This window comes from Canis aureus, chromosome 2, assembly GCF_053574225.1.
Source record: "Canis aureus isolate CA01 chromosome 2, VMU_Caureus_v.1.0, whole genome shotgun sequence".
Lineage (NCBI taxonomy): Eukaryota > Metazoa > Chordata > Mammalia > Carnivora > Canidae > Canis > Canis aureus.
The window spans coordinates 63,725,792-63,739,119 of NC_135612.1; the positions used below are offsets into that span (position 1 = coordinate 63,725,792).

The window sequence follows — 13,328 nt, forward strand, 5'->3', positions numbered from 1 at the left end:
AATGCTTGAACAGACACTTGCATAAAAGAATGAATGTCCCATAAGCACATGAATATGCACCTCACATCAGAGTCAACGGGGAAATGCAACTTAAAATTACAGTGAGATACAATTTTGCACCCACCAGAATGACTTAAGCTAAAAGGACTAAAGATACAAAATGTTGGCAATGATGTGGAACAACTGAAACTCTCATACGCTGCTGGTGGGAGATGATGTGGGGCAACCACCTCAGCAAACAATTTGATGGTTTTCTAAAAAGTTAAGCATATACTGGAGCACCTGGGTGGCACAGTCGGTTATGTGTCTGACTCTTAGTTTCAGCTCAGGTTGTGATTTCATGGACGTGAGATCGAGCCCTGCACTGGGCTCCACGCTCAGCACGGAGTCTGCTTGAGTTTCTCTCACCCTCTCCCTTTGCCCCTCTCCCACCCTGCTCTCACAAACTTGCTCTCTCTCTCTAAAAAAAAAAAAAAAAAAAAAAAAAAAAAAAAAAAATTCCTTAAAAAAAAAAAGAGTTAAGCATATACCTACCAGCAGTTTCCATCCTAGATATTTAAGCAAAAGAAATGGAAACATAGATCCACAAAAATACTTGTACAGGAATAGTCCTAGCAGCTTTATTCACACTAGCCCAGAAATGTTAACATGCAAAAATGTCAACATGTCTATCAGTAGGAAATTGGCAGAGGTAGGGAGGCCCAGCAACATTTTAAAAAATTATGGTATATTCAGGTAATGAAATACTACTCATCCATGAAAAGTATGACATGCTCACATACCCAGTGATGGGGATAAATCCTGAAGACATTGTTTGGAGCAAAAGAACCAGACATAGAGGAATACATAGCATATGATTCTGTATGATTGATGCTGAAGATCAAGCAAAAATAATCCGTGGTGATGGAAATCAAAACATTGGCTGCTTGTGGGTGGACATTGGCAAGAAAAAAGTGCAGGGGGAGTTCTGGGGTAATGAAAATGTTCTATATTTTAAATAAGGTGTTGGTTTCATAGTTGTATATATTTGTCAAAACTCATTGGATTGTAGACTTAAGACCTGTGCATTTCACTATATGTAAATTTATTCTCAATAAATCGTTTCGAATGTAATGGCTGAGCCCTGGGAGGAAGTACAGTCTCCTCCTGAGTTCATCAGGGTCAGCTCACCTGGTCCACGCATCATACCCGGCAGTGTGGCTTCTCACTCTGGCTGGAGGCTGCTTCTCTGTCCATCACTCCAGGTAGTCTCCTAATCCTTGGTTTGTTTCAGACCTGTTGCTTAGATCTAGGAGAGGTCTGTTTTTCCCTAAAGATGGGTATGTTTAACACATCCTTGAAAGCTTGAGAATTACCTAAAAGAACCGGAATGCAGAGAAAGAAACCTTCTCTCTTTCCTAAGTCTTTGGTTAGTTCTTTATATAATTCTTACTATGTGCTGGACACGGCTTTAAGCATTTATCAGATATTTATTAATCCTTACAACAATCCATATCAAAGTTACCATTATTAATCCCATGTTACAGTTGAGGAGATTAAGGCCAAGACAGTTTAAAGTCCTCACCCAAGGTCACATAACTAGTAAGCAGTAGGGCTGGGTTTGACCTTGGGGAATCTGGCTCTAGCTCAGGCTCTGAACCACTGCCATCCCTTTCAGGGATTCCCTCTGACTATCTTTTCCTTAACCCCCTAGCCTGTGCCCAAGTTGCTGGGCCTCCCCACCTATGCCAAGCCAGAGTCCCCTTCTCATGGCTTTTCTCCACAGATCAGGGCCCTCACCCCCTAACCTCTGGCCCTCTGGCCTGACATCCTTGGTGGAGGAAGGAAACATCACTTACATTCCAGCAGTCTCTGCGGAGATGCCCACTGTGTGGCATCCTCTTACATTGCTACATTGAATAAATACTTAAAACCCCCATCTCAGCCGGTTATATTTGAATTTCTTAGCTGGTTCAAAAGTTCAGCATTAAGTAAGGGAAGGACTCCTCCAAAGACATCCCTGAGCATCTGTCCTGGAATACAGATGCGGCTTTATACCAGCATCTTATTTTTCATATGTAAAGACCTGTTTGCAGTCCTCCTGTGTAGACCGGGAACAGCCAGTAAAAGGCATGAGCATGCTTTGAAAAGTGTCAAGAACTGTATTCAAGTAAAGTGTTATTTATTTCATTATCTTTTTTCATCTGCAGGAAGAGTTGTGAAATTAGACCAGAGAGGCCTCTTTTTCAGAGCTCCCAAGGGCCCCAATAAGTGACTCCAAGCTCAGTCATTCTAACAGCCAATCATCATTTATTAAGCACCCGCTAAAACCCCTGGGCTCCAGCTGAATCCTGATTGTATCCCAAGTGCAATAACACTTAGAACTGTATGTCAGGTTACTATTTTAAATCTAAGAAAGATATTTCTCACCCCACTCCCTGCCATGGGAGCTTCCTTCCCCCAGCCCGGGGTAATCATATCATTCCCAGCCCAGAATCTTTTATGATTTTGGCCTCTCTATCTTCAAAGGATTGAAGTGCCTCTCAAGGAGGGAGGTGACCTGCAACCTCCACTGAACTCTTTGCTGAAGGAGAAGGCACCCAAAATCCAGCATCTGCAGGAGGAATGGCAAAGCCAGAAGGCCAGATTGCAAGCCCAGGTAGGACAGCCATGGTGCGGAGGTGCCCTCATGCTGAGTGAGACCATGCCTCCTCATCCTTACAGACAATGTTGGAAATACATACAGGGCCTGATGCATGTCCATGCTGGGGAGGGCATTCCAGGTCAGGGAAAAATGAGATTCTTCTATTTCTTCATTTGTTTATTCAGTCCCTCCTGTGGTTCATGAGCACCTACGATGCAACAGGAACCCTTCTAGATACTTGGGATACATTAATGAACAAATCGAACAAAAGTCCTGCATTATATTATAGTGCTTTATATTATACTGCAGTATACTGCATTATATGATATAGTGCTTATATTATATTATGGCAGAGGAAGTTGGAACAGACCATAAAATACTAGACATAAGAAATAAGTAAAACATATAGTATATTAGAGGATGATTGGATTGCAGGAAAAAGAAAACAGAACAAGGTAAAAAAGGATTGAGAGGCTGGTGATGAGGATTGAGTGTAATACTAAATGGGGTTGTCAGGCAAGGCTTTAGTGGCCTCTCTTCAGTATCTCTTGGCTGGTTTGCATCTCAACCCACCTGCCCCTCTCACCTGGCATTCATGCAGCTAGCTGAGAAGCCCCCAGGAGACTGGCCATCCCCAGGTTTTTCAAGGTTACAGCACTCTCCCTAGGAGTTTCCACAGGTAGAGGAGGATCAGCTGGGTTGAGGAGATGTTCAGAGCACTTATTAAAAAAAAAAAAAAACAGGAAGGGGAGAGGGAGCAGAGAGAGCCTAGCCTGAGAGCAGGCTGCCCTGGCCGGCAGGTCTCCCAGATGCAGCAGGCTCTGGAGCAGTGCGCCAGCAGCTACAGGGAAGACCTGCAGGAACTCAAGCAACTCTCCGACCACGAAAGGGAGAAGCTGCAGCAAGAGCTCCAGGAGACCATTCAGCAGAACCAGGCCATGAAAGCCCAGCTCGAGGCCTCCCATCAGCGAGCCCTACGCATGCTTGAGAAGGCCAAAAATCAAGAACTCAAGGTAAGGGTGATCATTATGAAGTCCGCTATTTGCTGAGCACTTGCTATGGGAGCGCCTCTATGCCCTATATAGGGCGTCTTTTGTACATTATCTCCAATCCCCACGTTAATCTTACTAGCTCACTGTTACCACATTCCCTTTTTTCCAGATGAGGGTAAGGGCTCAGAGAGATTCAGTAACTTGCTCAGGGTCACACAGCTAGAAAGTGGCCACAGAAGGATTCACAGTTAGGTCTGTTGCGCTTCTGGTCCTGCTTCTCCCTATTTTCATGTGACCTTGATAACATTAGAACAACTTTCTTTACAACTTGGGCAATGTCGTGCATGATGCATGCTGGGGAGTCAGACTCGGCCAGGAGATGAAAACAGAGAGGGCAGCTTGGAAAGTTGGGATGAGGTGGTCAGGTGCAGGATGATGTGTAACCCAGCAGGAGCATGTTTCATCTACCTGCTACCTTCTACTTTCTCAGAAGGCCTTTGCTCCTGCTCTCTCGGGAGCTGGGGCTACTACTACGACTGTCACAGACAACACACTGTCTTCCTCAGTGATGGCAGTCTTCATGCTCTAACCAATGACTTCCTCCTATGATCAGATCTACCAAGGGAAGCTCCTTGGGGCCAGGAGCACGCTGTGTTCAGACACTGACTCTCCTCCTAGTTCAGGATAGCTGCTTAGTAAAGGGTCTCACTGAATTAGAGCCTTAAGTTTAATTTCCCCTTCTGTACACTGAGGACATTGATACCCACTTCTTTGAATTCTTTCCTATTGGAAACCATCCAGAAAACAATAATGAAAACACAAAGCAGAAGCTTACTCCTATTCCAGATAAAGCAAGGAGGACAGGAAAGAAATGGGGAAATAGCATGTGGCCTTGCAGAGCAGAGAAGCTCGAACCCAAGTGCCTGCAGAGAGGACAAGAATTAAGCTGATTCCCATGGCGAAGCTCAGAAAGGCTCAGGAACTAGGGGTAGCATTTATCATTGAGACAAGAGTGAGATGAGGAATATGACTCACCTAGAACCTCAGATTCCCAGCTCAGCCAGCACAGGGAAGTAATTATCTCTCCCTTATTTAAAGACAAGAGATGGGGGTGGGGGGAATCCCTGGATAAACTGAACCAGAGAGACTCCGAAACAGAGGCTGGGATGAGGCTTGTGTTTGAGAACAGGTTCAGGTGAAAATCTGTATACTGAGCCATTAGATGAACCACTGCCACCTCGATCCTGTCCCCAGCAGCACATTCTCCTGCTCGGCTCCAGAAGGCAAGCAGGTAGAACTTAGACCCTCCCTAAGTGTGAGACTAGAGAACCTTCTCTGGGGAAATTAAACCAACCAAGAGAAAAGAACCATGGATTCTCACATTTGTGGGCTTCCAGTGAAATTGCTGGATGGCCATCTGGTCACCCTCCAGAGGAGCCTGCCACTCAATGGACCCTCTTCAAGTAATCCTCAGTGCTCCATCTGAAATATGAAAGGACAGCAAAGGATTGCTAAACTTTTTTAGGGAAGCCTCTAACATGGAAGTTTTGGGATCCAAGATAGTTGTGGGAGAAAGAACAGACTCAGAAGAAATGGCTAATGGAGTCAGCAGAAAAGGAAAAAAAGCTTTGATGAGGATTGATCCACTCAGAATTAAAAAGTGATATGTGCATCCATGAAAGAAGAACAATGCGCTACTTGTAAAGGAGGGACGATCAGGTAAGGAAGGGCTCTTTAAATTAAAAAATATATATATGATTGCAGAAATCCTAAAGATCAGATAATGAATTGAAATGTAAAAAATGAAGAAACCTTCCAGAAAACAAAAATAGAAAGATCGTGAAATGGGTGGCAAGAGGAGAAGGAACAAGAGGTGTAGAGACACACCTGGAAGGCTCACACCTAACAACTGGGAATTCCAGAAGGAGATAATGGAGGGGAAGGTATTTTAAAAGAAATAATGAAATCCATAGAACTCTGTGAGAAAGACCCCCTACCAAGGCTCATCTTAAAATTTCAGGACACTAGGAAAACAGAAGAAATTCTAGCAGCCCCCAATGAGGAAAAGTGATCCAGGCACAAAGTACTTGAATCAGAATGTCCCCTTGACATCTCCTAGGCAGCAACATGGGATGCTAGAAGCCACGGTGCAATTCTGAGAAATTCCGTTAAAACTATCCATACGTGTCAGAATTGGATACAAGTATCGACTAGCATATGAATTATTAGGAAATTTGCCTGCTCTTCTTAATTTACTGCCTCGCAGCTCCCAATCCGCTCTTCAATGCCAGCCTGGCATAATGACCCAGATTCTTGAAGCATCTCTCCTTCGCAGAGAGCACGATGTTCAGTTTTGTCGGTAGAGGGCGCGGGAGGCACACCTTAGGAGGAAAGAGCCTTCTCCTCCCGGTTCTGGTGGCTGTGTCTGCTTGGTTTCTGGCCTCAGTTGTGCAGTTGAACAGTGATGTGGTGTGTGAGGACATCAGGTCCTACAGGCAGATCCTGGGTCTGCCACTTACGAGGTGTGGGCTCAGGCAGTCACTCAGCTGCTTTGTGCATCAGATTCCTCATTTATAAAATAAGAGCTAATAGGACCATTGAGAGCATCAAAAAAAAAAAAATAGTACATGTAAAGTACTTGGAATCATATGTGGCTGAGTAAGAGCTTGTCTTTGTCCATTCAGGCTGCTGTAACAGAACGCCATGGACAGAGTGGCTTGTAAACAATAGAAATTTATTTCCCACAGTTCCAGAGGCTGAAAGTGTGAGACCAAAGCACCTGCCCTTTGATGTCTGTGGAGAGCTCACTTCCTAGTTCATAGACGCCCACCTCACTCTAACCTCATGTGGGAGAAGGGGCAGGGGAGCTTTTCAGGACCTCCTTTACAAGAGCACTGATTCACAAGGGCTTCACCATCATGACCTAATCACCCCCCTCCAAAAGCCCCTCTCCAAATACCATCACATTGAGGATCAGGTTTCAACATATGACTTTGGGGGAGGTGTGAGGGAGAGGGGGGACATATAAACATCCAGTCCATAGAAAAGCTCAATTTTTAGAAGATCTGATGTTACTGCTCATTCATTGATCCTGCAGCTATTTATAGAGCAGCTGCCATGGAGCTGAGCTCCAGAGACACCAAGATGATTAACACACTCTTGTCTTTATGGGGTGCACCTCTGTGGGGAAAGGCAACTGCTCAAACAGGCTGCTGTAGTTCAGGGGGTCGAAGCCAGGAGACTGTTGGGGAACATGGGGCAAGGAGGCTTTACCCAGGATGTGGTGTGGAGACTGTGATACTGTGATTTGGAAAAAGAAATATTATTTGGTCCTAGTCTCACTTCTGACACAGAGCTCCTAAAATTCTTGGAATTTCCTAAGTTTTGAGAGCAGCAAAATTATATTTTATTATGTTAATGAGGTGGCTCTTGGATCCCACCTGAGGAGGAGGGGGCTGGTTGCCAGGGGAACCGACCTTATGATCTGGGAAGTGGAGAGGGGATGGAGATGGAATCAATCACCAATGGTCAGTGATTTAATTCATCATGTCTTTGTAATGAAGCCTCTTAGAAACCCAAAGGAGAGGGCTCAGAGAGCCTGCAGGTGGGTGGACACATCCACACACCATAAATGGTGACCCACCCGAATTCCATGGGGACAAAAGCTCCTATGCTTGGACATCCCAGACCTCTTCATCTGGCTATTGATTCGTATCCTTTAATAGCCTTTGTAATAAATCGATAACCAAGTAAGGACATGGGTTTCCTGAGTTCTGTGAGCCACCCTAACAAATTAATTGGGGGGTCATGGGAACCTCTGATTTATAGCCAGTTGGTCAGAAGCACAGGTAACAACAACTTAGTCTTGCAGTTGACATCTGAAATGGAGCTCAGTCTTGTGGGATGAGCCCTCACCCTTGGGATGCTATCTCCAGGTAGGTAGTGTCAGAATTAAGTTGAATTGTAGGACACTCAGTTGGTGTCTGAGAATTGCTTGTTGGTGTTGGGAACTCCCCCACCCCAAACCCCCCCACACACATACCCTAAAAGGAATTTGTAATTGGTGTCAGAACCTCTGTAGAGAGGGTAAAAATGGGCCTTTTAGGAGGCTCTAAACCAACCACAACACAAGCAGAGTAAACCTCCCATAGGTTTACTGGAGCAATTCACTAGGGATGAGTGTCCAGTTTGATATAAACCCTGGGTGTTAAGCTTGGCATCATCCTAAGGGCTGCTGAGCAAGAAAGCAGGCAGTGCTGCTCTGAATCCTCTGCTGGCCCCAAGGACAGAAGGGTCCTATCACAGAGTGAGAGACTTTCGCACTATTTTTTGCAAACCTTAGCTCAGACCTCTTCATTCCCATTTCCTTGAGATACAAATGTCACCAACTGGAATTCTCTGAGCCTTGCAGCAGGTCCAAGAGGAGGAAATATTGGAGAGTCTGAAAAGTAGGAGATTCTCCTGTCTTATGAAATAAACCCAGCATCTTTGACTGAGTGTCCCATGGGAGGAGTAAACCAATTGCCCTTTTTAGGGAGTAGCAGAGCCAAAGACACAAATAAGCGTCTAAAGGCACCACTGCATTCAGTTGGCTCCCTGGGGCTCCAGGGCGCTCAGTGCTCCCCAACTGGAGCCTCCTGCCTTTGGTGAAACCCCATTTCTCATTGTTCCCAGAGGCTGCATGTGGGAGTGGAGAGGGCTTAGGGCCAGGACCCTGCTGCCCAGGGCTTCAGTCCTGCCCCCACCTTTACCTGTCTTCAGTCTGGTCAGTTCCCTACAACTGGCTGTTTAAAAGGGGGAGGGAGATGTTGCTTTCTGCATCTTTCCTGTGTGACCTCAGGAAAGATAGTTCATCACCCCCAGCCCCAATTTCCTCCTCTAAAAGGTGGGGTGTATCTTTTTTTATTTTTTATTTATTTTTATTATTTTTTTTATTTTATTGAGAGAATATGCGTGTGCACATTGTGGGGGGAGGTGGGGAGTGCAACGGCAGAGAAGGAGAGAGAGAATCCCAAGCAGGACACTCCATACTAAGCACTGGGCCCAACCTGGGGCTCAATCTCACGACCCTGAGATCATGACCTGAGCCTAAATCAAGAGTCAGAGGCCTAACTGACTGAGCCACCCAGGTGCCCCAAGGTGGGCTGTGTCTTAACTGGAACTCTCTGTTGCAAAAAAACCCCAGAAACCATATTAGTTTCTTCTTGCTGCTATAACAAAATATCCCACACTTGGTGGCTGAAGACATCACAGATTTATTATCTGACAGTCCTGGAGGTCAGAAGTCCTAAAATCAAAGTGTTGGCAGGACTGTGCTCCTTCTAAAAGCTCTAAGGGAGGATCTGTTTTCCTGACTTTTCTGGCTTCTGGAGGCTGCCTCCATTCCTGGGCTCCTGGCCCCTTCCTGCATCAACTAAATCAACAGTGTAGCATGTACCATCTTCAAATATCCCTCCCTCTTCATCTCCCTCTTCCCTAACACCTTCCCTACTCCTGTGCCCCTCCCCTCCACCACTGCTTCCTCTGTGACTACACTGGGCCCACCCAGATAATTTGGGATAATCGCCCATTTCAGGATCCTTAACTTAATCACACCTGCAAAACTCCTTTCACCGTATAAAGTGACAGAGTCACAGGTTCCAAGGATTCCCACATGGACTGCTTAAGGACCGTTATTGCTTCTACCCCCCAGAAACCAACTCGAATGAGCTTAGGCAGTGAAGAGATTTCTTTTTCTTTTTTTTTTTTTAAGATTTTATTTATTTATCATGATAGAGAGAGAGAGAGAGAGGCAGAGACACAGGCAGAGGGAGAAGCAGGCTCCATGCAGGGAGCCTGACATGGGACTCGATCCCGGGACCCCAGGATCACACCCTGGGCCAAAGGCAGGCACTTAAACCGCTGAGCCACCCAGGCTGCCCAGATTTCTATTAAAGTTGACACAGCTGCTCATAGAACCCGCTTTGTGTGTTTGATATGAGACCTTGAATAAATGAATGTGTCAAAGAATGGCTGACCGAATGAAATAATCATAAATGAAGTAAGAATAAGTGAACCTAAGGGCAGAGACACAGCCAGTTCTGAGGACCAGACTAGACCAGAGACTGAAAAAACTGTAGGGACCCCTCCTCCTTTTGTTTCTGATTTGCTCTGCACTTCAGCCCTTGGCTGCCCTCACAGTCAGCTCTCTCTACCTGTCTGGTTTGGGGCCAGTGTAAGATGGTCACCTCATTCCTCCTGAGTGTGTTAAAACTGGAACCAACCCGTCAGTGTCTGTCTGTCTCTTTATTTCTCTCTCTCTCTCCGTGGCCTCCTAACACCAAATTCCCAATGACTGTCTCAGCTCGGAACAGGTGTCCACTCTGGTCTAATCAGCTGTGAATTGGGGTTAGGTTCACACAGTACAAAATAGCTGCTGTGGCCAAGCCATCACCGTCATCTCAGGTCAGGGATCATTCTCAGTAGCCCAAGAAGTAGTGAGTGCTCAGTGGGCCCTTGGAGGAAGAACTTGGCAGAGGGGACAGGTCTCCCATCTGTGCTCACTTTCACCCACAGGCCACTGAGGAGCGCTTGAAGAAGGAATCCAGCCACAGCCTCCAGATCCAGCACCAGGCACACCGGCTAGAGCTCCAGGCCTTGGAAGAAAAGGCCCGGCAAGAGCTCCAGGGGGAGCTGGAGAGGATGGAGGCTCAGCAGGCTCTGCTGTTAGGTATACAGGCAGCCACCCCTGGGAGGTGCTCCCCAGCCGGGTCCACACGTGGAGGCCAGGGGCAAGATGGGGCCCTGGGTCTGGAGGCACACAGGCCAGGGTGACTATCCTGGCTCTGCCACCAACTAGCTAGGAAACCCAGGGTTGGGGTGGGGGTGGGGTCACTGTCAATCTCAGTTTTCTTTTCCATAAAACAGAGTCACCATTGTCTCTACCTCATAGGGGTGGTATGTGGATTTGATGGGATATTAAATATAATATGCCTAGCATATGACAGGGGCCAGATGAATGTAGACCGTAGTCCAGGTTTTCTGCTATCCAAAAGCAGGACGTGCCTATGAAATATTTCATAAGGCAAAATGGCAAAAAGGGAAGAAGCAATTACCATTAATTTAAATGAAACACTTTTGAGCATTCCCAGACCCCAAAAGTCATCTCTCCTAGGCCTTCCTGATACCATGGGACATATCTTGCTAACAGGTGCACACAGTGATGGAGATAAAGCCCAGATATTCCCAGACACAGTGCAGACCTCTGGCGCTCCACCCTCAGATGCTGAGTGTGTTTCCCAGAGGGTAGGCGCTGGGGGGTGTCTCTCTCGCTGCCTGCTGCCTGCTGCCCAGGGTGGCACTGCTTCTGGACCGCTGGCTGCAAAACCAGCAAAAACAAAACAAGAAAACAAAAAACAAAAAACCCTGATATTTTCCCTTTTCTCTTTTTTATGTAAAAATGAAAGTCTTCAGATTTCCCTAGGTTAATGAAAATAGGTTCTAATGTAGAGAAAAGCAAAGTGGTATAAGGCAAACTTTCAAAAAGCAGAGGCATCTATATTATCATCATTATTATTCGATATAAGCCAGATCTCTGAGCCAGGGTGAGACTTCCTGGGATTGCCTCAACCTCTCATTTTCATTCTGAAGATTTCTGCAAATTTGGGGGACTAAGGCCTCCAGGCTCATGCACTTTCCTCTGCTTCTTTTTCCTGCTCCCACATCATCCTCAGCACCAAACTCACCTCTTCTTGAAACATCCAAAACCAGTCACACAGGCCCTGGGTGGCTCAGGCAGTTGAGTGTCTGCCTTCTGCTTGAGCTGTGATCCTGGGGTCCTGGGATCAAGTCCCACTGGGGCTTACTGCTCAGCAGGGAGTCTGCTTCTCCCTCTACCCCTGCCCCCTGCTCATGATCTCTCTCTCTCTCTCTCAAATAAATTAAAAGAAAAAAATAAAAATAAATAAATTAAAAGAAAAAAAGTCATGCAGAGCATTTTGGAAGTTACCAGCAGTAAAGATCTCCTAAGCCGGACTGGTTGGGCATGAAGCCCAGCTCCCAACACTCATAAGTTTCATGACTTTGGGCAAGTTACTTAACTGCTCTGTACCTCTGTGCCTCTGTACCTCTTTGCTCATCTGTAAAGTGGGAATAATTACAGCATCCACCCGGTATGCAGTAAATCCTATGCAGATGTTCACTATTTTCATTACTGAATATTCCCACATTGCATGGCTGGCCCTAGAAGCCTCTTTCTGTTTCTGCAGATAATTTTTTCTCTCATTTTCACCTTCTTCTCTTCAGTCTTACTTTTAAAAAAATATATTTTATTTATTTGTTCATGAGAGACACAGAGAAGGATCACGCCCTGAGCTGAAGGCAGTCGCTCCACCACTGAGCCACCCAGGCGCCCCTTCCATCTCACTCTTAAGAGCAAGACAAATGCCTCTCCTTATTTCATGCCTAGCATTAAAGACCATATTGGCCTTATTAATTTTTTTTTCAAACCCAGCTGGGGTTCTCCTTAAGAGAATTTTAGGAAAGAGCATTTTCTTTACCTTCATAAGTGAAAACCATCTACTTGCTGCTCGGTTGTGCTTTCACTAGATAGTGTGTCCTGCTGACTGTACATCAGCACATCAGTCAGCTCTGCCTATTTCTGGAGGAAGTGACATGGGGAGCAGGCAGGAGAGAGAAAGTGTCCCATAGATTCCCCAGTTAACGTCCAGGTGGGAAATGCTAAGTTGGCATCCTCTCAAGAAGACAGATTATACAAAATAAAACCCAGGCTGTGCCAGGTTTTATTTTGTCTCAGGTACAAGACAAGATTCAGATCAGGTTGGAAACCCTGGTGATTCCAGCACCCAGCAACAGCTGTCCCTACCGCCACTTGCCTGGCCCCTCTGACTCCACAGCAGCCTGGTCCTTTCCTGGACAAAAGATTCAGGAGAGAGCCTGGGTACCTGCTGGGATTCTCAACACAGTCCCAGGAAGAAGGGGCTCTGTGGACTCTGTAATGATGATAGCAAATCGTTGGCGTTGTGGGTGGTATTGGGTGAGTGGGAGCACCTACCATGACAGGGCGATTAAATTAGACATCCCTGGTCCCAACTACTGCTATTCCACCATCTGTGTGAGACACACCTGACCTGCAGTGTAGGTCAGTGTATGAGGGGCAGGGAGCGTCCATCAGATTACCTGATACACTGGGGTGGGGATCTGGACATGCTGGATGGATAGGTGGATGGGTAGAAGGGCAGGTGGACATGTGGATGGATAAATGGGCTGATGGAAAGGTGGGCAGGTAGATGTGTAAATGGGTGGAAAGGATGGTGGATGGATGGGTGGATGGATGGGGGGGAAGGAAGAGTGGGGAAAGGAGGAAGAGGGAAGGGAATATATGACAGAAGACGGAAGGGTAATAAATGAACTCACTCTAGTTATGCTAGAGTGCAAAAGGATTTTGTTGCACATATTTTTGTGATAAAGGATTTCAAAATATTGAATTGGGTTTGGATTTTTTTTTTTTTAAAGAAAATAGGCTGTAGAGAACACTATATTAAAACCCTGGTGGGGAGGAAAGATAACCTAGTAAATTTTTCAACATATCATCAGAATGACAAAGCTCTACTGCGCTGAATATACTATAACTTTCAAAGAAGCTTCGTAAGTTTATGGGAAATCTTTTGCAATTGACACACTTTTACAATATCATTAATTTCCACTGTAAATAT

General features: G+C 45.9%; 1 protein-coding gene across 2 annotated transcripts in view; it reads left to right on the top strand.

Moving 5' to 3' along the window:
- Positions 1-13,328, top strand: part of FAM184B (family with sequence similarity 184 member B) — a 132,962-nt gene that overhangs the window by 107,636 nt on the left and 11,998 nt on the right. For both annotated transcript variants that reach the window (XR_013367244.1, XM_077876774.1), the window contains exons 9-11: positions 2,509-2,638; positions 3,424-3,636; positions 10,171-10,324. Coding sequence is in view for 1 of the 2 variants with exons in the window: in XM_077876774.1 (XP_077732900.1) it covers positions 2,509-2,638; positions 3,424-3,636; positions 10,171-10,324 (497 nt within the window). In the remaining variant the exon portion in view is untranslated. The remainder of the gene's footprint in view (positions 1-2,508; positions 2,639-3,423; positions 3,637-10,170; positions 10,325-13,328) is intronic.